Below are 26,703 nucleotides of genomic sequence, written 5' to 3'. Positions count from 1 at the left end.
GTTTTACTTGGACTCCAATCTACATTTACAGTCGATCGTCTCAAACCAGTTTTCGACTTCGACGATTCGAATCCAAACATCACATCAAATCATAACCAGACTGCGACATCTACTCAAAACACTTCATCAAATGACAGTCAAAATACGCCGCAATCTCCTTCTGAAAATTCAACCGCACCTACTCCATCAGCTAGGTACATATCTTTCCAGGATGATCGTGACTGTGTCACTGGAGGGGGAGTGGTTGTGGCATCTCCGTTACCGCCGTTAACAAACAATGCGAGAGATGGCAACTCTGACAAGAGACAACAAAGAAGAAAGCAGAAGTTAGTTGCTCGCGAAATCTTCAACACCACAGTTGTGGCAAATCGACATCATTGAAATTGAACTCCTATTTATTGTCTTTTGAACTAATATTAAATAAAATAGTTATTAATGGTTGTTATTATAACCGCTGTGTTTTAATTCATCAATAACTCCAATAAACTATATGCGTAACCAATTTTTCTGTTGGGTCATTTTTAAAAATACAATTTGTAATATTCATATTGATACGAGTATTACTTTGGACTTTTTTTTAACTAAAATATTACACCTTAAAACGCCGTTTTAACATTTAAACATTGAAGGATATTTTTAATTGCATTTCGGGCATCATTATTTTTAAAATTGGAAAGATGATATAATGCAGCTTCTTGATGTTTCCGATGTAATTGTTCCGTTTGATATAAACCAGGACCCTTTAAAATTAGTTTACGTATTTTCTGGTAGTTCACATTTTTCACATTTTCTTTGCCATTTTCAATTTCATCATACAATGTCGGATCATTTTCCAAATGATATAAAACTGGAGCAGAAACTAAGCTGAAAGGAACATCTAAACAATTATTAATAGCGTTATAGGACCAAATCAAGGGAGGGAAATAGGCTTCGTACCTTTTTCGTTTATGGGTAGTAGAAACGCCTTGAGCTCCCGCGATGATTGCCAAGCCAGATGAAAGTGTTTGCCAAATAAATAGGCATATTTTTGAATCTCGCCAGAGTGCTTAGCCAATATCATAGCCGATTTACAGGCATTTCCCAATAAACTACCGCCATTAAAAATATTTCGAAGTTCCCATTCCATCTCTGTGTTACCTTTGACTTCAGCGATATTATGCGGAGCAACAGTGTCTCCGTTATCAACAAAGGTTTTGATGGCGCTTGAATTACTTTTCAATATTTCCGGCGATTGCTTCTTCCATGGCAAAGGACAATTTTGTTCATCTCTGATTCCAAAAAATTCACCATCCGCCATATTTCTAATGCCGGCCATAATTAAACTCAGAATTTCCTGATTTCTTAATTTGGAAATTTCAAGTATAGATCCACCCAATAACAAATCTCCAAACAATAAGGCTATTTTATTGCCTACTAGCATATCCTTAAAATTTTCCACATCTTGGCCTGCCCTTGTCGTTTTCTGCAGATTAACTAAATTCTATAGAAAAAATCTTTTAAATTGGGCTTATAATATTACCGATATAGCTAAACTTACGCAGTGTATTATTTGTGATTTATGAATAAGTTGTGTGATTTCGGCCAAATCCCTTTGGGTGGGCAAGATGTCACCACTGCATTTTGTGAAGATACATCTTTGACCAGCTGCAGCTGCTTTTGATAATAACAGTATGATCAAACCCCAGATATGAACAGCGCTTTCGTCATTTTTCAATAAATATCTGCAACATTAAAGACAATCGTTAAGTTGGTATTTTTAATTTTGAGCTACCTAAAATATATATCAAATATATAATTGCCCAATTAATAAAATTGACCAATATATTTCACGAAAATTCGTGCTTAAAACAAATTTAAAAACTATAATAATGTGTTCATTTTTATGTAAATATTTGTAGGAGTAAATATATGAAAAAATCTTCAATTATCAAAATTGGCCATATATGAATGTGTTTCTACAAGAAGAAACGGATATGAAAATGCCTTAGTATAACCTTTCCTCTGCTCCAAAAATTTCAGGAATCTTTAATTAATGAAAATTGTTTTTGATATTTTCTTTTTAAATTTGGAAATTTTAACATTTTTTGATTTCGGTAACAGACCATTAAAAACATATGTTTAATAATATGATATATGTGTCATTTAACTCATGTTCGAAGTTCAATAAATCTGGTATGTATTGTAATACCAGGAATAAGTAAATTCAGCTTTTTTGAAAATTTTGGGAATTGTTTCTGCCTCCATGTTATCCCATTCACAAATTTCGGCTCCCTCAGCAAATCTTTTTTCAACAAAGAAAACTACATTCTAAAAGTAGAAGTTGTTGTGATTTTTTAAAGATCGAATGAAATCCAGATCTATTGGCTGAAATACAGTGTTTGCTGGCATAAATACAGTGTTTAAATTCTCTAAAATAGTATTACTAACATGCAGTTAAGCGGTTTGGACTATAATTGTTGTTAGTTAATTCAATTTGCAATGTGGTGTGTACTATTGAAAATCTACAACCAATTCTTGTAATTTTAAAATTTGATCATAAAACAACTGATGTTACTGGAAAATTTTTACTCAGTAACCCAACTGTCACATCTGCTCTCTCTCTCAATTCATTCTCTTTTACTGGATAATTTGTACAAATATTTGTGTATTCAATACCAGGGTGCAAAGGATGATTAAAATACGCTCTTTCTCACGAATGCTCACAGGCGAGAATTCGAATGTTTTCAATTTATCGCGAATGATAAAGTTACAATGAATGAACGAGCATTTGCAATCTCTCGCGAATGTTCGCATTGAGGGAAATATTCACGAACGATAAAATTTCGCTGCAAGCGTCGTCGATTCATTCTTTTGAAAAGCTCAAAAAAGAAATATTCGCGAATGCTCGCGAGCACTGTTAAAAACAACAACAAACAAAAATATCATAAAAAAGTAAAAACACAAACAATGAAAGAATGTATATGTAGCAGAAAGTGTGTGGAATAACAAAACACATGTCCAACAACTATTGAGTTCACGAACGTTTGTTGTTATTGTTGTTGCGTTTTGAACATTCGCGAGAATTTAGGAATGTTTGTTTTCATTCGTGAGAGAATTTCAGAACGAATTTCAACCAATAAACGATGAAATAATCATTGCCCCCATTTAAAGGAGGACTCTTCCATTTTCGTTATTTTGAACCCTGAAGTGTTTTGACATTACGGATTGCTGGTGAGTGGTGACATTACGGAATGAATGAAATATGGCAATACATACTTCAAAATCAACATAACAGTTAATCAGAAGTTGATAATCAATTTTTACCATTTTTACTCGGACAAATTTTTCGAGTAAAAAGTTTACAAAGAGAGCGCCATTTCGTCTTACCAGTTTTGTGAGTTCAGGAACGGGTTTCGCGTAAAAAGTTGCAAAACTTGTACAATTAGTAGATTCTTTTAGGTTCTGGAACGGAACTATTATTTATATTTATTAATATTTCTATGTTCCCTGCCTTAAAACCCTTGCGATATAAATTGTAACATCCATATTCACATCTTGAGAACAATGTGCAAGTTAATAAAATATAAATTTTTAATTTATTAAAAATATGTCAATCAACATACACTTAATTTTATGGAATTTATTTTTCATTTTATTTGAAATTGATATATAAATTTCAAATTAAAAAAATTGCCATTATTAATTTCTCAAATGAGACTACCTTCCATAATTGTGCTATGGCAGTACGGGAACAGACAATAAAAAACGTTGGGTACCACAGTCGGATCACGTCAGTCGTGCAAATCAAATTTACAAAAGTTGTTTTTTCCTTTACAAAAATTTAATTTTGAATTGATTTTTTTAAATTTAATTTATTTCGTTACATATATGTACACATATGATTTGCATTTTGAATTTTATTCTGGAAAAAATGCACAAATACTATTACAGATGCTGCATGTTCGATGACGAATTTAACTTTAATGGCGAAACATCTAAGTAGCTCTACGCCTAATTGTGAGAAGTTATTCATACAAATAAATGTCGAGTTAAAATAATCGAATGAAACGAATGTGGAATATTGTTCTTTCGAACATTTTCACCATCTATATTTGTCCCTTCAGGGCATTAATACAAATTAACTTGAAATTTTACTCACTTCATATTTTTTAACATAGGGTGCTGACTTTTCGGGATTTTATTCATCAGCGTTACGGCGTCATCGTCACGAATCCATTTCAAACTCAAGTCGGTTGTTGAATAACCCACAACTCGCTTTCCTTCATTTATGGCTTGGTTCCATTCATTATTTTCATTCATCAGAGGTTCTAACCATTGTTGAGAATGTGCAGATCGTTTAAACGATTTTATTTGTTGTAGATCCTTGTGCCCTATTAGGGACTTTTGATAAATTCTATATTTAGAAACAAAGTTTCTCTTCGTTGCATTCAACATTTTATCGAATTAGTTGTTTTTAAAAATGCAGTATATATTGTTATGTAAATGCAGAGTTTTACTTTTGTTTCTAAACAAAAGTTATCAGTTATCACAGACTTGACACTTTGACACTTATTTTTTAACAATTGTCATATCATAACAAAATTTAGTAGGATTAGGATAACACGATTTAGTAGGATTAGGATAACACGATTCACGAATCAAAGGCTGTTGTACAATTGTCTTGTCATTTATATTTTATTTATGTTATTTTTTTATTGCTATATTCAAGTTTCTCTACGGAGAACGTCGATCTTCACTGGTCTAGAATTGATAGTTAACTAAAGAATATGAATTAGATCTAATAACATTCGATTTTACTGCATTAATGAAAATATTCTATAATTACAGATGTTTAACTAATAATGAGATAATTAGTTATCTTTTTTTATTGATTAGGTTTATTGAGGCAAATATTAAAGTGACTGTCAGTGATTTACAAAGTGTGTATATAATTATAGTCGGACCGAGATAGTCGGTGATGTTCGGGACGTAGTGTAAAAAATAAACTTTTGTGGGGATCGCCATCGTTAGTTATCATGTATATTTATAGACAAAGCAAAAGGTAGGTTAATATACCTCTTATTACATTTTTTTATTTTGGAGCACTACCTAAATTTCGACCAAGTCCTTCGACGTTTTTTCAGTTCGCTAAGAGATATGGATTCGACGTATTTAGGTAATAACGCCGTACAAAGCATTGTGCCATAGTGGATAAGTGGAATATTTTTATACGCCTCGTCGGAATATAGGTAACGTTGTTGTGTGCCCCTGTTCTGTCAAAACAATTACTAAATTTGTTAAAGTGTTTGTAATGTCTTAATAAAAATATAAACAAAATTGAAATATTTTCAAATTCAGTTGTAATTAAAAGAATTCTTGCTATATTGTGAAAAGAATTGACTTAGTGTAGGACAATCAGAAAAAAAAACAACTCAATGGCAAATATATCCTACATTTTATGTAGGGGAGAGGGGTTCCTTTCAAGGGCGGTATCTTTGAACAGCGCTCATAAAATTTCGGTTTAACATTTTCCGATCCTCAGCCAATTTTTTTGGCAATACTTATCTCTAGTAACGTAAGCAACTTTGGATAGCTTTTTCAGTTGGCCCGAGGGAGCGAAATGAAAAAAGTCAATTTTTGCCTTCCTTAAATATGAGATGAGTATATGATTAAATTTGTTGCATTTTAAAAATAAAATAATGTATATTTTTAGAAGACTTGCAGCACTTTAACTTCTCTAGTTATGTGATCAGTATTTACTACAGATTTATTCACAGATAGAATAACATGGGCTTTGTATTTGATTTTCAGCTACTGTTTTACTCGACATGGGGTAGAAAACCTTTCTTTCGCTTTCCACTTAGTGATACACAGATCCACTTTCAGATATTTTTCATAAAATTTAAAAAATTCTTTACATAAAAATATTATAATTCTTGATAATGGCTTAACTATTGTTTTCATTTTGCAGAAATCTGCTTGTCATATTTACAATTAGTTTGTCCAAATTACGTAGTTATATAAAAATACTCGGAGTTCCTACTCATTACATTTGACCTCTACTTTTGCGTACCAACCCTTCTTGGCACTGAAACTTCAACTTCTTAGAAATAAATCCAAATTAAATCTTACCATTTTCCCCTATTTCTTCTATAGATTCCTTAAATATTTGTACACAATCATGCTGCTCAACCCATCGTGTTTCATAATATGAATGTAGTCGTTTGAAAGATTTACTTGCTTCTCAAAATATTCTACATAATGTAGCAGACCCTTTTGGATTTCCTAAATAATGTGTAAATGTCCAAAATTGACCTCTTAATTTTTTTATCCAAACCCAAACTGATTACTGTGTTTATTATGACGGTAAAATTTTTTTTTCAGTTTATCCTTCAAATTTCACGTATCAAAGGAAACATTCCTTTACTTGTTTAGATACCTTGTCAAAAAGCGTATAAGACTATATATGTATAGTATATGTATAACAGTTTTCACTTCTTTAACAACAATAGTCTTCTGCTTGTATTTATCATTTAGTTATATTTACTTGTTCAGTATTCTGGAACTCCTTTTCTAAGTTTACGTCTAACGACAGTATTCAGGAGGCTTTAATTTCCCTCAAGGCGATGTCTTCCCTTTCACACAATAAAATTGTCTCAATGGTCAATTTAACATTATACTTTTGTTCTTTCAATATCCATTATTAATATTTTATCCACTATTTATACTCGTCTTTAACATTAAATTTGTTTTGTCTAAAATTTTTTTTTTATATTCCTCTTGTGTATGTAAAAATTTGGGTAATTCTATTGAACGGCATATACATTAGAACTTTTTACCGGGTTAACCAACTTTTTGAGGATTTATGTGACATATATGCAAAGGAATTGACAATTGAAACCCACTGGGTTAACAAAATCCGGTTAAAAGTAAACGTACTATTAGAATTAAAATTTTTCAAAACTATACTTAGGGTCCCCCTGGCCCCATGCCATGAATTAAAATTTTTCTGTAAGAACTTTCCACAAAGGTAATCCGCGTGCGTCCTCTAAATTTAGATAATAACATTCCTAAAGATGTCTCAAAAAATCATGTGATAAATAAGTATAATCTTCAAATTGACAAAAATGTATTAAAAACAAGATTTTAAAACCAATTCTCCCATATCTCCGCTTCGGATAACGTTTTAACCAAATAATTGCAAATTTTATGTAAAATATTTTATGATTACTATTTCGCCCTCAATAACCTCTTTATTCGTATACATACCATATTGGTATGTAACTATTTCATGGATATGTGATAGTTTTTTTTTTAAGATGGTCACCAAACAAGTTAAATAACTCTTGGGACCGCAAACCTCCGCAGCTGATTTTTTATACGTTAAAGAACAAACTTTTCACCACTCAAATAAAAAATAGAGCGACATTTTTTGAAACTATTTTTTCTACTCCACTAATTTAAATTATTTGTTTTACAAATTAGATGAACTAAGTCCTACAGGTGTGAACAACTGTATATACCATATGATCTCTATATACATACAAACAACGTCGAATACTAGTTTGTAACATCCACAGTAACCAAAATAAACACTTCTATAATAACTGTTAATTTCTTCGATGTTTTTTATATCCTCGCAGAGAAGGCTAGATCTGTGGCATGTGGTGCAGAACTAAAAATGCATTATTTTGTAATTAAATACAATTGTGTATATATACAGTGATGGTCGCGCAATTAAAACATTTAATGTTGTAAACATTTTTTGATCAGCCCTCTTTAAATTAGTTAAATTATGTAAACTAATCATCGATAAAATCATTTACAAATATTTTGTTTTTTGAAAAAAATATGTAAAATTGATCAAACTTGCCAAAAATTTGTGCAGTACACCCAACATTCAGAAAATCATCCTTATTATAGAAAATAAAGGTCCGAATACACCAGATGTTGCTACAATAAATAAATATTTGAAGGAACGATTCAATTTCAATATCCTTTATTGAAGAAGGCCGGAATATTTTTGCAGTATGTGATGAAATATCGATTGATATAGTCATAATAAATGACAAATCGATTGTTCGAGTAGTGCAGAATATATTTAATCAAAAAATATATCAGTCACAACAGAACGAACAGAGACCAACGCCTATGTTGACGAGTAAAAATTTCTGGTACACAGCATTGGTTCAGAAAAATGTTTCCATTTGTAATCTATCTAGCAACATGAATAAATGTTTATATACAAAATATGTCAACACTTGTACTAAAATCAATGTGGATTCATTAGCGCCATCTACATACCATGTAACCACACTAAGCCTATGATAGTTTATTGGCCGAAGGTAGAGGTCGCTTATACATATAAAAGTTTTATTGTAATCTACACTGACATTTATATACATCAAGCATAACAAGCAGGTGTCATGTATAATAATTGTGATTGTGTGTGCAAAATATTTTGATATTAACCGTATTATAACCCGACGATTTAAAGCAAACTTGACACTCACAATTCGTTATTCTGCATATATATATATATATATATATATATAAAACTCAATACACGTCATTCTAGATTCATATGACGTTTGTGAACCTTTTATATAAAATCGGACGAAACTATATATGAAGCTATATCTAAATCTGAAACGATTTGCACCATTTTCAACGCGGGTTTTCTTTAACCAAATCATAAATGCAACCCGTACTTTGTTTACAGTCGTACATAATACAAAGACGCAAAAAATCGACACAGAAAGTGATTCTATGCGTATCTTCAAAGTTAACTATGGACATATCTCGAAATGATTTTGTAAAGTGTGGTTAAAAATTCCGATGTAATGAAAAACGAACGAAAACTTTATACAAGATATATAATATCCCTTAATGCTGCATTGGAAATTAGTTAATTAAAAAATGTCTTGTCATTTTAACATGATTCCTTTACCCTACTGGCCATTACGACTTGCACATAATTCCGTAGGATCTCGTTACGTTTCCACAACCTTCATATCATCGAAGACTAATATCCAAATTCAATTGCCTGACGTCATGTAGTTCCCTTGCTTCAGGAACAGTCGGCCGCAATATTGCCTCTTTTCATTTAATTTTGAATATCACGAATTCAAGTTTAAGGACCGATCGAATAATTTAAAATTCACAATAGCTGGAGCCCCTGGTTCAACGACACATGCTTTTCTGACGGAATCCGTGGTATCTGATATATTGGCATCCAAAGTTCCCATGGGCCAATATATTTTCTTTTCGTTTTGAAGCGGTTTTGTGGTATATGTCATAGATTTCAAAGTGTGTAACACTTTTTTTATAAGGAGATCCAAAGTGATATATATTGACGTAATCTGGATCTAAAGCCCATCAAATTTATGTGTTTAAAACCATGAAAACACATGGTCCCAATGGAACTTTGGAGGCACAAGTATTGACATCCGCAAAAAAATAACGTTGTATTCAGAATAAGAATACATATGGTACACAATTTAAAATGATTATCTGAAATTGAAATTGATGGTCAGGAGTGTAAATCCAAAAGGAAAACCCTCAGCTATTTTAACCCTACGGTCAATAACCGGGTACATTTGTACCTTTTTTCGAATACAAATGCTGTAAAACTTTTAATAATGGAGATATTTGGATCAAATTTTGAGGAATCATTCTTGAGGTATTTTCACACATAATCGAAGAAAAAAATTATAAATATTTTCCATATATATAATTTTTACAATTTTTTAAAGTTATTACCTACGTAGATCAATAACCGTGGTACATTTGTACCCATCCAAAGATAGCTCTGGAACTCATTAAAAAATTGGACTATCGTGAGGTTTTTGTTTTAAATTAGTCTATACGGATCTGATCTAAATGCAGGAACTCAAAATTATAAATACATTAAAATAATATATATTTAAATCCATGCTTAAATGATAATCTATGTAAAACAATCATAGTAAATTCGTTATAGCTTTCGAATGGGTTAAGCTTTTTTAGTTAGTCCCTGTATACCTAAGGAAAATCAAGGTAGTTTCTGATTTCCACGAGTCGACCTGATGACCCCATGTTGTCTAGGGCCACAAAAATTTGCAGAGGGGTTGAGGAACACCTAAATAAGATCCCATTAAAAAAAATAACTAAAAAAGCTTAACCCATTCGAAAGCTATAACGAATTTACTATGATTGTTTTACATAGATTATCATTTAAGCATGGATTTAAATATATATTATTTTAATGTATATATAATTTTGAGTTCCTACATTTAGATCAGACCCGTATAGACTAATTTAAAACAAAAAAACCTCACGATAGTCCAATTTGGATGGGTACAAATGTACCACGGTTATTGATCTACGTATACTTTTTTGGTTATTGACCGTAGGGTTAACATAGTAATCCCCTCATCTCTTCTAGAAGAAGAAGAGCTTCATCTCTTCTAGAAGAATAGGATAGTTTAGAAGAAGTCCTTCAGCTCATCTATAAGAAGGCCTAAAGTTTATCTATGAGAAAACCTTTAGCTCCTCTATTTTTCTATTTTATTGCCAAATTCTCAAAAATGGCTTTAATCTCTTCTAGTATGAAAATTTCTGCGACGCATTTATCTATTAGCTGTCAGCCGTCAGCTGCTCTATAGTCAAGAAAACTACTATTAATTCCCGAGAGTATCTTTTTTAAAACAAAATTTTGTTGCATGTTTTAAAACGCCCATTCTTTCCTATACCTAATTTTAAGGATTCCTTCTTTTCTTTCAACAGTTATTTTTCAGGCACGTAATTAGTTCAATATTTAAATATTAAAAATTTGTTTACAATTTGGTTTTCAAGTAATCAATATGTGTTTTTTTTCTGTAATTGACATAGGTTTGTACGTGTGTATTATTCACACTTATGCCATTTTCTGACGGGCATTCGAACAATGTAGTTCGCTCTCAGAATTACGTACATGAATTAACCCGTTCATACAACACTATTCTTAATTCATGTCATCAGAGTTTTTTATTTCAAACTTTTTGTTTCTTATTTTATACCAAAATTCTAACATATTTGCATGAATCACATATGGATCTAAATAGAAAAATTAATTCTCTTTCCCCTGACTATAGTATGAACCCAATCACATATGGATCTAAATAGAAAAATTAATTCTCTTTCTCCTGACTATAGTATGAACCTAATCACATATGGATCTAAATAGAAAAATTAATTCTCTTTCTCCTGACTATAGTATGAACCCATATCTATTTACTTTTAATTCATAATTTCCATTTTTTCTGAAAATATTGTTGTTTTCAAAAATTTTTTATCTTTTCTAAATTCAAATGTCGCATATAAAAATTTGGAGAATTTTTTGTTTGAGTTTCTCCAAATTTGTTTCTTGTTTTGTACGCTAATTAGAACCAAGAGGAAAGAAATTCATATTGCATTGTAGATAACAAAATTTACATCCTGCTGCATATATAAAAACTAGACAATTTTTTACTTTTCATTCATCATTTTCAATTTTACTAAAAAAGTTTGAAAATTTTATAAATATTTTCAAGCTTTCAAAATTAATTTATTTTCGATAAATGCTCTCAATTGTTAGGGATGGGACAAATTTCTTTGTTATTCAGAGAGTGATTCAAATTGAACTACGTACAAAAATCGGTGTTCGCTCAGAAAATTTTGTATGGGGAACTAAGTAATTACTTCATTATTAAGGGTCGAACAACGAATGAGAGAGCGAACAACACTCGTCTGTACATGGCATTATAAGGTTTGTCAATACAATTTTGACTATGAAGGGTTGTAAAAATAAAAAAAATAGTCATATGAGCATGAGGTTGCTTATTTGTTATATCATGTATATTCCATATGTTCGTATTTACATTAGGCAATTTTAATTGTCTCATTTTAGTATTTTGTAGGTGAGAGAGTTGGTGGAAACGACAACGTTTCACCTCTCGCCCACAAACTAATAATTGCCGCAAGTAAAATTGCCTAATGTAATTTTGGTATAACAGTGAAATCAAGGTGTATTTAATAAGGTGTATGCATCAGATACAACAACAAATATTTTACAAAAACAACTGGTTTGTTCCAGTACTTTTTTAATAGTAAATCTAGTGAAAGGGAAACATTTCAAAATTGCTCTTAGAGTACAAAATAATTTGAAAAGTTCGGGAACGCAAATCTAGTAAATGTGCCAAAATTAGATGGCAATACTTCAAAATCAACATGACAGCCAATCAGAAGTAGGCATTCCTGTTTACCATTTTTACTCGACCAAATTTCTCGAGTAAAAGTTTTCAAAGAGAACGCCATTTTGTTTTGTGCTCTCTTAAATTTGAGTCAGTGTTTTATCAGTTTTGTGGGTTGAGGAACGGCTTTCGAGTAAAAAGTTGCAAAACATGTAAAAAGAGTAGATTCTTTTAGGTTCTGGAACGGAACTAACATTGTAGTTATAGAAATTAAATTGTCATGCTGACAATTAGTTTTTGTCAAAAATGAACAAAAACAAATATTTGTTTGTTTTCATTTTTTGTCAACAAATAATCTATAAGGAATTGAAATCTTTTTTTGTTGAAAATTTACTACATCCTGCCCGTGGCTCCTATATAAATATATTTAATTGTGGCTTCCAAATCAGCCCTTCTCAGTGGAAAAGTTTTGTGCCATAAATCGCCGCTCAAAGACCACAAAATAATGAAGATTGTGTTACGTAGCCAGTATACCAATATTGTCAATTGGAAGTGGGGAGAAATGAAGATAAACAGGACAAAATAGAAATAAAAAGTTTTCCTGCGAGGGGAAATGAAGAAAATCCTTCTTTTTTAATTCGAGTTCGATGAAGATTGGTTGTGTGGCTCTGATTAGAGTGAAGAAAATACATTTTTTTCAAATTTCAAATCTTATCCCTTTTTATTTTGAAATATGGATTTTGGATTTGAATGACAACACAAAACAACAATACTAAATACACAAATACGAACTGAAGGGGCATGAACATCTTAAACATTTGTAAAACCATTTTGCTTAAAATTAAACACATCAGCAGCCACAGTATCGCGCATCCAATCCAACGAGGGAGAATCAGCACTTTATGGCATGACCGTACCGGCATGCCCAGGTATCTTGCCAAAGCGACATGTGTCACTGAATACCCGGTCGGACATACTTTAATAAATTCCGCCGAAGAGGAAACAAGAAAAGAAATTTAAACAGAAGCGTGAACAAGGGTGTTTATTAAACCAACAAATATTATTAGTGGTTACCTTAGAATCCGTTTTGAACTTAGGTTGAGCTCAAGCTAGGTTTAGGATCCGCCATCTTTCATAAGCCTTTGGAGTTACAAGGCATTGTACTTCTTGTTTGTCCTCCTATTTGTGTTCGCCTATTCTGAAAGAGGAAACAAATAATGTTATAAATTGGTCGGAATATATTTTAAAATATAAGCTCTTACCAAAATACTTACGGAGCCTATAATTTGGACCAAGGGCGAACCCTATTGAGAATCGGTTCAGATTTAGATAAAGCTCCCATATATAGTTCCGATTGAGACAAATTTTTGCACAGAGTACTGAAGTAGGTTTAGATTGATATATGATATAGATTGATATAGATATAGCTCCCATATATACTTTAGTCCCCTTTTTTGTAAATGGTGGACAAAATTTCTTTCAGATAATTTGGAAATACCTATTTTTATGTCATGTTCTGACGACCATTCGAACAACGTAGTTCGCTCTAAGAATTACGTACATGAATTAACCCTTTCATATCATACATTTTTATATTTTCCAAGATGTATTAAATAAGGTGTGAGTGACAATCACATGGTTTCAAAGTTTTTTTCTTTTTTGTTTTTGAATCTAATTGTCAAACACATTTTTAAAATATTTTTTTTTTTTTAATTTTAAAACTTTATAAACAAATGCGAAGATAAATAGTTTTTGGAACAAAGGGATCATTTCTTAGCTTACCAAAGAACCAAATTTAAAACCCTGTCGCGGATCATTTCAAACACTTACAAAAGGATATATATTTTGTTCATTGGCTATAGCATGAATTTGGGATATTTAGCTCAAGGCACATTGGTTGCGTAGGCGAAAATCTTAAATTGCAGCGAATGTTTGCCACCTACTTCTATTTCTTCAGGTTTAGAAAGATTTATGTGGAAGTAATTTTGATTGTATAAGAAATTCCGTTGCATATCTTGCATTAAAATCTGTCGATGGTGAAATTATTTGCCGAGATCCGGCCAACCACCTCAATTTTATATTTATATGGGTAGGTTCCAAGTGAAGTTGTCCCCAAGAGCCGGCAATTACCTCAATTTTATATTTGGAAGGGCAGCTATCGAAGCCGATTTTCGGGTAGTACTATAACAAGAATGTTGTTTTTGTAGCTGATGCATACACCTTATTAAATACACCTTGATATTTTCTAAATTCAAATGTCACATATAAAAATTTGGAGAATTTTTTGTTTGAGTTTCCTTAAAATGTGTTTCTTGTTTTGTACGCTAATTAGAACAAAGGGAAAAGAAATTCATATTGCATTATGTAGATAACAAAATTTACATTCTGCTGCATATATAAAAACTGGAAAATTTTTTTACTTTTCATTCATCATTTTCAATTTTTCGAAAAGAGTTTGAAAATTTTATAAATATTTTCAAGTTGTCAAAATTAATTTATTTTTGATAAATGTTCTAAATTGTTAGGGATGGGACAAATTTCTTGGTTATTCACATGGTATAATTATTACATGGTAGGGCACAGCTACCAACTGATTACAATTTTTTTTCAAGGTGGCTTGTTTAATCAAATCAAAATACATATTTTGTGTATGTGTGTGTAATGTTTTGAATACTATGTCAAATAAATTCAAAATAAATTGAAATATATTAAAGTTTAATTGAAATGAAAATTATGTTTTTAACATGTTCGTCTGGAAGTAATTACTTTGTTATGGATGAAACAAACATTTGATGGTATTCCCTGCTGGATTTTGGGAAGAAATCATAACCTTTCATTCATTTTTCGCGTTTTTAGTTTTGTATTGAAAAAATTTCAAATAAACACAAACACTTGTTGCGTATATTTATTTTATTTTTGGCAGAAGAAGCCACACGTGCATAGTTCCTTTTTTGTTATTCACCTCAAGCTGCCCTACCTTGTATTATTGTACCATGGTTATTCAGAGAGTGATTCGAATTGAACAATGTACAAAAGTCGGTGATCGCTCAGATTTTGTATTATTACTTCATAATTAAGGGTCGAACAACGAATGAGAGAGCGAACAACGCTCGTCTGTACATGGCATTAGAGACACTTTGAGAATGCAGTCACATGCAGTATGAAAATCAAAATAGTTTTGATTTTGAAAATGAATCCCTTTCAATTCAATGAAATTTGTTAATTTTCAAAATTATATACAAAAAAATATTTAAAATTAAAAGTGTATAAAATAAAATATTATAAACAAAAATTTTATTCAAAATAGATTTTTTTGTGATATTAAAAACAATTTTTGTAATTTTTGTAGCAATACGGCAGTATAGTGTGTGGGGCCATTACATTATCCAGTAAGGCCAGCTGTCATCTGAATTTTTTGTAAAACAATTTTTTCATTTGAAAAACAAATGTGTACAAATGCAAGGACATTGCATCAAATATTTTGAAAAATAAGTAATAAGTAAATAACACGATTCACGCGAGGTATATTAAATCATCTATAAAATATATTCTAACAGGATCAGAATTCAAATGTCTCTCTCCACATTGCCAATTTAAATTCTACTTGATTCAATGTCCATTTCAACATCAACATGCGGAGAATGGTTGACTGTAACATAGTCTGTCAAGAGTAGCGATGAATGGTTTGATATCGAACCTACTGCATGGAGGGAGAGTACCTTACCAATGCAACTAACCGAAAGCTTCAGTAATATGACATTGATTTTTGTTTGCCAAACAAGCCATGGCTAAAACTCTCACACAGTGACTTGAACGGAGTAAAGCTTGAGAGCGACAGAAAAACACATCACCATATATCGACACGTTTTAGCCACAGAGAGAATTACCAATCGAGCCAACCGTTCAGTCGGGTTTGAGATGTTAGACTGTTAAGTTGTGTCTTTTCGAATGACCGCTAAGTGTCGTAAGCAGCGAGACCAATAGAAAGTAAAAAGACGTAGGAGAAGGAACGGAAAAGAAGAAATAAAGAATTAATAAAACTTGTGCCAACGAGAGTTTTTTTGTTTTTTTTTTTTGTTTGGTGCAAGTCGAAGCTGTTTTGAAGTTTTGTGTTTCGTTTTTTCATTCTCTTCTACTTCTGTTTTTTTCTTTATTTGCGACAACTGAATCTGTGTACTCAGGTGGATATTATTAAAAACAACAATAACAATAATTTCTGAATATACGACGATCGATCGTATTCAATAGAAAGACCGATTAAGACCGTGTTATTGATTTTCGAGTGGCGTGGAATTTGTCTTGAAATCGAAAAAATTCAACATAAGCTGTTTTGCCATTTACAAAGTGAATTCCTGTGAATAATGAAAAACGTGTTCCAAAAAATACTTTGAATACGAAAAAAAAAAGTGATTAATGAAAACAAAAAACCAAAACACATCAATGATTTAGCAATCAAATAACAAAAACCAAAAATTAACAGAAAATAACATCGAATCATTGCAAAGCGAGCCAAATAAAAAACAAAGTGAGATAATTAGCTCGCGCTCACGATCATTAGGAATGCAACAAAAACAACAACAACAGACCAGCAAATAACAACCGAAAGCAAAAGGAGAGAGAAACAATTCGCGCAAGAATATTTTGCAATCATCTCAACAAACAACAAAAAGTGAATTGTAATGTAAGTACAGAGCCGACATCAGCCCCCACCCTCCGTCTGTCTTAGCACAGCAAGGTATTCATTTGAAATGCATTTTTTTGTTGCTGTTATTGTTGTTGTTTACCTTTTTCATACATAACAAGTATCCATCCATGCATCCATTTAACCAACATCATTCACAGATATGCATGCAATTGTGTTGGAAATTCCCCCCACCCCCGATACTCACACCTACGCCAACACTCACACACATACACTTCGTTGCACACATACGCATGTAACACATTCCGTATCCATGCATGTGGATTTAGCGAGTTAGTCAGTTCAGAGTGCATTTTTAGAATTTCGAATTAGAAAACAACAACATTAAACCAAACAATCTTACATACACACTCATACGAGCGGAGCCTCTCAAATACCTTGAAATATATGCATCCGTTTGCGTGTTTGAAATTTCAAACAGCTTTCAAGAATTGCTACGATGTTACGATCGACGGACGACAAAGACGTCGTCGACAGCAATGGTTATTACGTTAACATGCAGTGGTGACGACGCCAACGACGGCACATTGGTACGTACTGTCATCCGCACGTACATACGTAGATGCAAACAGACACACACACACACCGGAATATATGGAAAGACATTATGTAGCTGTTCTGTTGTTAGGTTCTCCTACAATTATAGATTGTCTTGTCGCATGTTGTGTCATCCATTCATTTTCTGCCATCGATCTGCAATTGCCGGCATGTTAATGTTCTAGGTGCGCAAGTACAAATAAATAACACTGTATTACAAAAGTCTGTGTTTTTTCGTTTTATTATTGCGGAGGATTCTTCTTTTGGTTTTATGTTTAGATATGTTAAAATTAAGAATTAGCAGATAATCGGAGAAGAGAAACTCATTTGCATTTCCACCCTCTTAAGTTTGGTTACAACTTTTGCTAATTTTCGGAGTAAGGAAACCCTTCCCTTTCAAAAATCTCTATAACAAATTCGAAATTTAAGGAATGAGCTAAATGTTTGCATTTTTATAATCTCAGCTTTATGGTTTTAGACTCCCAAGTTTCTTTGGACCAAATCCGTTTCAGACTATTTACATCCGATATATAAAGGTCCGTCCGTCCGTGGCTTGTGGCCACGATAACTCTCTAAGGGAGTAACAAATTTCATACAAATTTTGCACATCGTGAAATTTGGGAATATCAGTACACCCTTTCCAGTTCATCCACCACAAAATGGGTACAATTTCTGCTGAAAATAAATGTTGTAATATCACGCGAAAGGGCTATCCGATTTGAACTTTGCACAACCAAATATTTTAACCCAACCTGTATAAAGTTTTATCTTATCGGTCCACTCCTTCTAGTACCTCTCCACATAAAGGGCCAATATTTTAAAAACATGTAAATCTCATTTAAAGCGAAGCTAACATCGAATTTTATTCAAACGTTACACATTGTAATCTTTCTAACAAACCCAGATTAAGTCGGACAATGGGAGCCATCGGTCCACCCTTTCTGTTACCATTCCACATATGTTCCATAAAGGAAAAAAATGGAAGTCCTTAATATTTAAACAAATTTTATGGGTTCATCTTCTGTGGTTCCACAAACTGTCACAATTATGAAAAAATAAGAAGTTAAAAATCCTCCACCTCGATACTAAATAGTAATTTCGTATACTTTTTCAAGCCATAGGCCGAGGGCAATGACCGTCGACAACACCGTCTCACATTGTAAGTTTTTTATCTCGGCTTATTTGCTAAAATCCTAACATTTTAGACTACACCTTTTTTAGGAGTTCTTCAAAACATTTAAATTGTAATTCGAAAATTTCATTTGTAGTTCACAACAAACAATTTGCAATTCGAGAATTTCATTAGTAATTAATAGAATACATTTCGAAATTCATAAAATTCCATTTGAAATTCATAAACTTCCATTTGAAATTCCAATATTGCATTTGAAATTCATAAAATTCCATTTGAAATTTAAATAATTCCATATGAAATTCTTAACATTTGATTTGAAATACATAACATTTCATTTGTTTTTTATAACATTTAAATTTGAAAAATATTAATGGTAACACACAAGGAATATGTATTAATTTGATATGAATTGTTACGACTTACAACTGAAATATTTTGAATTACAAGTGATATGTTATAAATTTTAAGTTGAATACTTTGAATTTTAAACGAATTTCTTTCATTTTCAAATGAAACTCTACAAATTTGAAATGGAAATATACCAATTACAAATGAATTTTTTTAATTTGTTGAATTTCATATGAAAAGTTTAAAATTGCAAATAAAATGTTGTGAATTACCAATTACATACTCGAAATAGAAGTGAAATGTTATGAATTGCAAATTGAGTTCTCGAATTACAAATGAAATTCTCGAATTGCAATTAAAATGTTTTGAATTACATTTGAAAAAGGTGTACACCTCGTTTATGAGTTCTTCAAAACATTTCAATTGTAATTCAAGAATTTTATTTGTAATTCGAAAACTCCATTATCAATTCATAACATTTCATTTGTAATTTGAGAATGTAATTGGTAATTTAGAACATTTCATTTGTTATTTTAAACTTTTCATGTGTAATTCCAAAAAGTTTCATTTAAAAAGAACTTTGTTCAAAATTGAAATAATTCAAATATTCATAACATTTCACTTGTAATTCATAATATTTCAGTTGTAATTCGTAATCCGTAACAATTCATTTTAAATTCATACTTATACTTGTGTTACCAATAATATTTTTCGAATTTAAAATTAAATGTTATGAATAACAAATGATGTTTTACGTATTTCAAATGGAATATTATGAATTTCAATTTGAATTCTATGAATTTCAAATAGAATTTTAGTAATTTCAAATGGAATTTTATGAATTTCAAATGCAGTTGTTATGTATATTTTAGGTTATATATTTAATATATTTTAGCTAATTCAAAATAGTTGTACGATGATATTAAATAAAGATTATACCTATTGATAACTCAACGTGTCACATTACTGCAAAATGTTCGAACACACCTAATATTAATGGGACAATGCTTTCAATTCTACAATGAAGTATTTAAATGTCTGCCCACACACATTCACAATTACCGTCTTCCTTTGCATGAGGTGTGGTATGAAACAGGCACGCACAAAAGATTCTTCGTACATAAATACATGAAAAATCAAACAAACATATATAAATTATAATTTATATAACGCGTTACATAAAAGATACAACGATAAAATAAATAAATTATAAACCCAATGTTACCCAAAGACAAAAAAAAAGATATTTTATACAAGGGTGTTTTTCTTTTTGTCTGTCATAAAATTATGATTAGGACTTTAATATTTAATAACTTTGGCTTTGTTGTTGTTGCTGTACATATTACCAAACACGCTTGTTTTTTGAATAACAGTTGGGCACGCTTATTGCGGATACTTGATAGAAATTGTAATGACATTTTATTTATACTGCCGGATATAGATTATAAGCTTTTGGACAGCACCTAGTTCGTTTTTAACCACTTTTCCCTGCTTCTTTCCATTCCTTCATACATATATGTACCTTTATACACACAGCCACACGTGTTGATATTTTCACAAACCAAAAGGTTTAGACACCAAATACCAAACCTGTATTTGGCGTATACAAACAACTTGCCAAATATTGGCGGTTTGACAGTAACGACTATTTTTGGCAATAAAAATACAAAAACAAAACACAGTAAATTAAAAAAAAACTCGTCAATCAGTCACCATCAACAAAGTAATCGCTAAAGAATGCCTACATCGCAGTGTGTGTTTGGAATTTATAATTAATTATTTGCCTATTTGTTTTTGGAAATTCTCCAGGAATTCATAGTTAAGTTTGTTGCAATATATCCGCTGGTATTTTGACAATTATGTTCGATGCTTTATTTGTATGAAAAGTGAAAATACACATGTCCATTATGTTTTTTTTAGTATGAAGTAATTATGTTTGAGTCTGTTTTCGCATATAATCGCGTAATTACAATTTCGGGAGATTTTGTGTAGACATTTTCCCTCATAAAAACAGAATCTAATGATCATCTCTGTTTTTATCAATGCATTACCTTCTTTAGGGTTTCTAACGCCCAAGTTCATAGCCTTAACTTTGCAACTATTCCAAAACTACCTATACTAAAGATAAAAATGTTTCATTTTGTAACATTTATTATTGCGAAATTAAATCATTTGTTAAATCACTGAGTTAGACCGAGAGTAATTGCAGTGCCATTATAGAGAATATTCAACGTGGGCTTGAATATGAACTAATTAAAAATAGCAAAATAATATATTTAAAAAGATATAATTGCGTATAATAAACGCAAAGTAATTAGTCGGAATTAGATTACGTTGCAAATGAGGGGCAGCTATTTTGAATTATGACCTTGAACTTGCATCTGAATTTAACACTGGCCATATAATGTAGACATGTAACACTGCACCAATTCAACAACAAATAATCCTTAATGTATGTAGTTTTAATATGGCAGAAAAAAATTTTGAAATAATTTTTTTATAATGGCGATGCTGACGAACGGACATACATAGCTAGATCTAAACGATGCGTGTTGGATCAATATTCGAGTCGTTTATTTTGAAAATGGTTTATGTCCATTTTAGTTTCTGATACAAATCTTGGTTTTCTAAAAAGTTTACAAAACATATTATTTTATATATTCTATTATGTTTAAGGACACAAAGCCAGAAACAAAATTAATACCACTTAACAATATCTCTGAAACAAATCAAACCCAAACCTTTAAATATTTCAATTTATGAAAAGAATTACTTAAACAACTTTCAAAATAAACGACTCATTTCATGGTGTTTCCAGCTCAAAGTTTCTAGTTCATGCCAAAGCTGTATCCGAATCCGATTGGGATCCGATCGATAAAGGAACATTCGAATTATGCTTCCGGAAGCGAAGAACTTTTATATTGTTGGTTTTGAATATGAGGATATAGATCTACAGTTACTTTTGAGAATATCCACAGAATCACTCTCTCCCTCTGTCCGCTTTTGTGATCCGAATTGAGTGAAATTTGGTACCCAAAGTGGTTTGGGAATTCCATTTCAAATTCATAAATTTCATTTGAAATTCATATCATTTCAACTGTGATTCAAAACATAATAAAATATTTTGTAAAATAAATGTTAAGAATTTCAATTTCAAATTAAATTTTATAAGTTACAAATGTAATTCTCGAATTTAAACTGAAATGTTGTGAATTACAAATGGAATTTTCGAATTATAAATGAAATTATTGAAATTACAACTGAAATGTTTTGAATTACAAATGAATAAATTAAAAAATGTCAGTTGGAGTTTCCGCGTATGTATACACTCAACGTTTGCAAAGATCTGCGGAATTACTATAGATATATCTACAGCTTTTTCAAATGTTATTCAAAATATTTCAATTGCAATTAGTGAAATTTCATTTGTAATTCGAAAACTCAATAAAACTGATAGTTTTAAACTTTTCATATGTTAAATTAAAGAGAATACATTTGATATTTAAAAATTTAATTGGATAAAAAAATAGTTTTCGAATTTAAAATTAAATGTTATGAATAACGAATGAAATATTATGTATTTTAAATTAAATGTTATGAATTTCAGATGCAATCTTTTGAATAACAAATGGAATTCTATGAATTTCGAGGGGTATTCTATGAATTACAAATGAAATTCTCGAATAACAACTCAAATGTTATGAATTGCAAACTGAATTATCCAATTGCAAATTCCAATATTCTCCAATTACATTTGATATGTTTTGAATAACATGAGTAAAAGATGTAGGCCCTCTGTGAGAAGGTACCAAAAAGAGATGGGTTCCATCTTCGGATTTTTTCTAGGTTTGGTAAAAGTATTACGATTTGAAAAAGTTTGGATTAAATCGCACGTTTCATTCCCTTGATATTGGATTAAAAAATGCCAACAATTTGTTGAGGGTTATCATATGGAGTGGACCAATGAGTCCCATCTCTGGATTTGATATTGGTTTGTTAAAAATATTGTAATGTGCAAAGTATGCATGAAATTTGATATTGCGTTCATTACATACGAGATTTAGATGTTTCCAAAATATTGATCCTTTGTGGGGGAGGTGCTACAGGCAGAAGACCGATAAGTTCCATCCTCCAATATTATACAGGGTTGCTTGAAATATTATTATTATTACAGGGCAAAGTTTGGTTCAAATGTTTATCTAAAGTGTGCTGTGCGGAATTTTCGATTTCTATTCTTATAAAATAACCAATTTGAAAGTTTTTAAAGAAATGATTAAACAAAAATATCTTAATTATCAAGGTTATAAATCTTCACAATATACATATGTATGTTTGTTTTAAATAAAATCGCCATAGTCCACAATGTGGTATTCCTTTTGTCAAATGTCAAGAAATGAGTCAGTAACGTATTGGGTTACACCGCCAACGGAACGGAAAAAGAAAACAAAACAAGAATTTATTCCATGTGTTTTGCTAAAAAAGAAGAATCTGAACCAAGCCTGTGATTCAGCCGAAATTGAAAAAAGAACAAAAAACAATGAAGAAGAATAATGCCAACAAAACTAAGATTTAGAGCTTTTGGGAAAAAAACAAAAATAAAATATACAACTGTATAAATAACGTTGGCCGCCATACAAATATTCTGACACACCAACAATAGTAGAAATCTTTAAGAACCGAATGAAATGCGAATCGCTTCATTAATGATTGAAAATACAATGTTGGTTGGTAGGTGATTTGTAATTGTTGTTGTGGCGATGATGATGATGGGTTTCTGGTTACATCAGTAGAAGATTGTTTTGCTGACTTGAAGCATTCTCCAAGTTCCGCACATACCTGAATACGATATTTAATGGTCAGAGGGATGCTCCTACACCCCGGGCACCAACGAATAGCTAGAATTAGTAAATAAATAAATGATGTCATGCAGTTATATTTGGCATTTACGAACAAAACACCAACAACAAACATTATTTCAAATAATTTATTTATTGAAATGAAAAAAAATGTGATGCTGATGATTATCAAGTAAAATGTTTTGCATAGTAAATTACTGTTAAAGTAAGGGGTGATAAATATATGACAACCCAGCAGGTGATTATGGCTAGATGATGGTTTTTTTGTTTTTGTTCTCTACTAAATGAATAACTGCTGTTGGCATTGATTACGTTGCTGGTTAGATGAAATTGTTGTTTGGCAAATAAAATGAATAATAACAAGTGAGAGAGAGAATAGTTAAATTGAAAAGTAGAAAATAATAAAATATAAAGCGTATAAAAATATGCCATCATTCAATTTTTGAAACCAATCATCCGCATGAGATCAGGTTTGTGGAATATGCAGCAGTTAATAGTGACAATGGGAACAGATGCGATATAAGCCCGAAAAACAGCCATCGACCATGTGGGTATTCGAAGATGAGTCGAATCCAAGAAACTTATTGGGGTAGGAAGTACTTCGAATCAGATGGTCACCTGTCTTCGACGAGCCTGGTGATTTGGCAATTTTATGATAAATATTCTTGTATATGATAAATATTCACATTTTAATTATTAGACCAGAAATATATATAGCAGTCCTCCTATATATATTTCACTTGCGATTTATTTATTACAACATAATAAAAAAATTGTTGTAAACCTTTAACAGCATAATGGAAATACAGTGAGTGTTATAAGTATTTTGCCTCAATAAAAAATTGAAAAAATTCCAATATATACGCCTAAAGCCAGCATACTAAAGACGTAAAATGAATTATGTGTGATGGAATATGTTTGTGGACATATTTAGATCGTATTTCTGCAAGAATCATTGCGATAGAATTATTGGTCTCGAAGATATCGGCCGAAATCTATAACAACCCAAACATTTTTATCACAAAAAAGTATTTTGATTTTTATTATTATTTTAGAAAAAAATTATTACATAGAACACGTTTGGTCTTCTTATAGTTACCATTGGGGGTAACGACATACTATAAGTGATTTGGCAACGATTCCAATAAACCACGGCATTTTTTTCGCGAGTATTTTCTCACATCTACGTTCAATACATTCTCCAGCAATATTTCATTTAATATTTGGTAATTTCTCGTCCGAATTTCAAAATCAGAGTATTAAATATAGTCGTCGCGGCTTCAGAACATCCCAAATATGTTAAAAATAATAAAAAAGAGGTTTTACAAAATATATCCGACAAACAAATTATTTTAAAAAATATCGCGAAACCCCATTTTTTTAACTTCGAAAACTTTATGGTTCATTATTACTGATCTAGGAACCAAAATATACTATGAAAATAGCAATAAGGAGGTCAGATTCAAAGATGTGGACGGTTTTCTGGCAATAGAAATACATCATACTTCGAAAATAAATTGATCGACCCGTTTATTCCCTACTGCATTTTATTCGCAACTGATGGTGTTAATCGGAGATAAAATATAGAATGCGTATTCGCCACCAGCAACCACAGTTTTTCAAAAGACAATAGGATTTAACGAATAATGATGTTTTCTCCAAACTTCATGTAATGTTTTTTATTACTATTGCTTTAGAACTGTTCATATCTTTGAATCTGACCCCCTTATTGGTATTTCCATTGCATATATTGGTTACTAGATCAATATTACTGGACCATACAAATTTCGAAGTCAGAAAAATTGGGTTTCGCGATTTTTTTTAAGTAACTTGTTTGTCGAATTTTGGTTTTAATAGTTTTTAAGGTTCTGTCCTCGCGTTATATCGTGAAAAAACTCCTTTTTATTATTCTAAACATATTTGGGATGTTTTGAAGCCGCAATGACTATGTTTAATACTCTTATCTTAAGATTAGGACGAGAAAATACAAAATATTAAATGAAATACTGATGGGTAATGTATTGAATGTAAATGTGAGAAAATACCCACGAAAAAATGCCGTGATGTATAGGCATCGTCGACAAATCGCTTATAGTATGTGGTTAACCGCAATTGTAACTATAAAAATACCAAACGTGTTTTATGTAACATTTTTTCTAAAATAATAATAAAAAGCAAAATACTTTTTTGTGATAAACATTTTTGGGTTGTTATAGATTTCGGCCGATATCTTCGAGGCCAATAGGTCTATCGCAATGATTCTTGCAGACATACGATCTAAATATGTACACAAACATATTCCATCACACATAATTCATTTTACGTCATTAGTATGCTGGCTTAAGACGTATATATTGGAATTTTGTCTAATTTGTATTGAGGCAAAATACTTATTACACTCACTGTACATATTCCAACCGCTCCTGAACCCCCTATTCCACACACACACATATTCAATATTGTAAACATGCCGTTGACATTGGTATTACAAACAATTCAAAGATATTCGGCTGTGCGACTAGTTTCGAAATGGCATCCACATTCGTCTATTTCATATTAAAATTGGTGAGTTTATGTAACATTCGACGATTCAAACTGCATTTAAATGTTTAGATTAGCCTAGAAAACAAAAGTTTTATGCATTTGACATTGATTTTTGCTTTGACGTGGCCATTCATTGAAATGTTCAATTGTTCGTGCTTGCAATTGTCCAAGAAAAAAAAATAGATAAAAATACTAAAAATGAATTCGAAACAAATCAAGACGTTTATGTCCGAAATAAATTATGAATGATGAAAGTTTATGTCATAACATTGTGGCTGTTTAAACACACTTTTGATTGATTTACATTCATTCACAATCAGTGGCGAAACAAACATAAATTCCCAATAAATGGCCATAATATGCCTAGCTACCAGCCACGGGCCATTTATCATTTTCTTTTTTAAATAAATT

The 26,703-nt window shown here is 31.2% G+C and overlaps 1 protein-coding gene across 1 annotated transcript in view; it reads right to left on the bottom strand.

Moving 5' to 3' along the window:
* Positions 1-859: 859 nt before the first annotated feature.
* LOC133332862 (all trans-polyprenyl-diphosphate synthase PDSS2-like) overlaps positions 860-26,703 on the bottom strand; it is a 34,370-nt gene continuing 8,526 nt past the window's right edge. Inside the window, exons 2-5 of the mRNA XM_061541232.1 lie at positions 4,139-4,307; positions 1,538-1,721; positions 937-1,462; positions 860-864 (exon numbers count right to left, since the gene is read on the bottom strand). Of these exons, the coding sequence (XP_061397216.1) occupies positions 860-864; positions 937-1,462; positions 1,538-1,721; positions 4,139-4,307 (884 nt within the window). The remainder of the gene's footprint in view (positions 865-936; positions 1,463-1,537; positions 1,722-4,138; positions 4,308-26,703) is intronic.

Source organism: Musca vetustissima, unplaced genomic scaffold, assembly GCF_032173495.1.
Source record: "Musca vetustissima isolate MV318-11 ecotype Yass unplaced genomic scaffold, APGP_CSIRO_Mvet_v1 utg11625, whole genome shotgun sequence".
Lineage (NCBI taxonomy): Eukaryota > Metazoa > Arthropoda > Insecta > Diptera > Muscidae > Musca > Musca vetustissima.
Note: the sequence above shows the minus strand (reverse complement) of the source record. Positions and strands in the feature narration are given on the sequence as shown.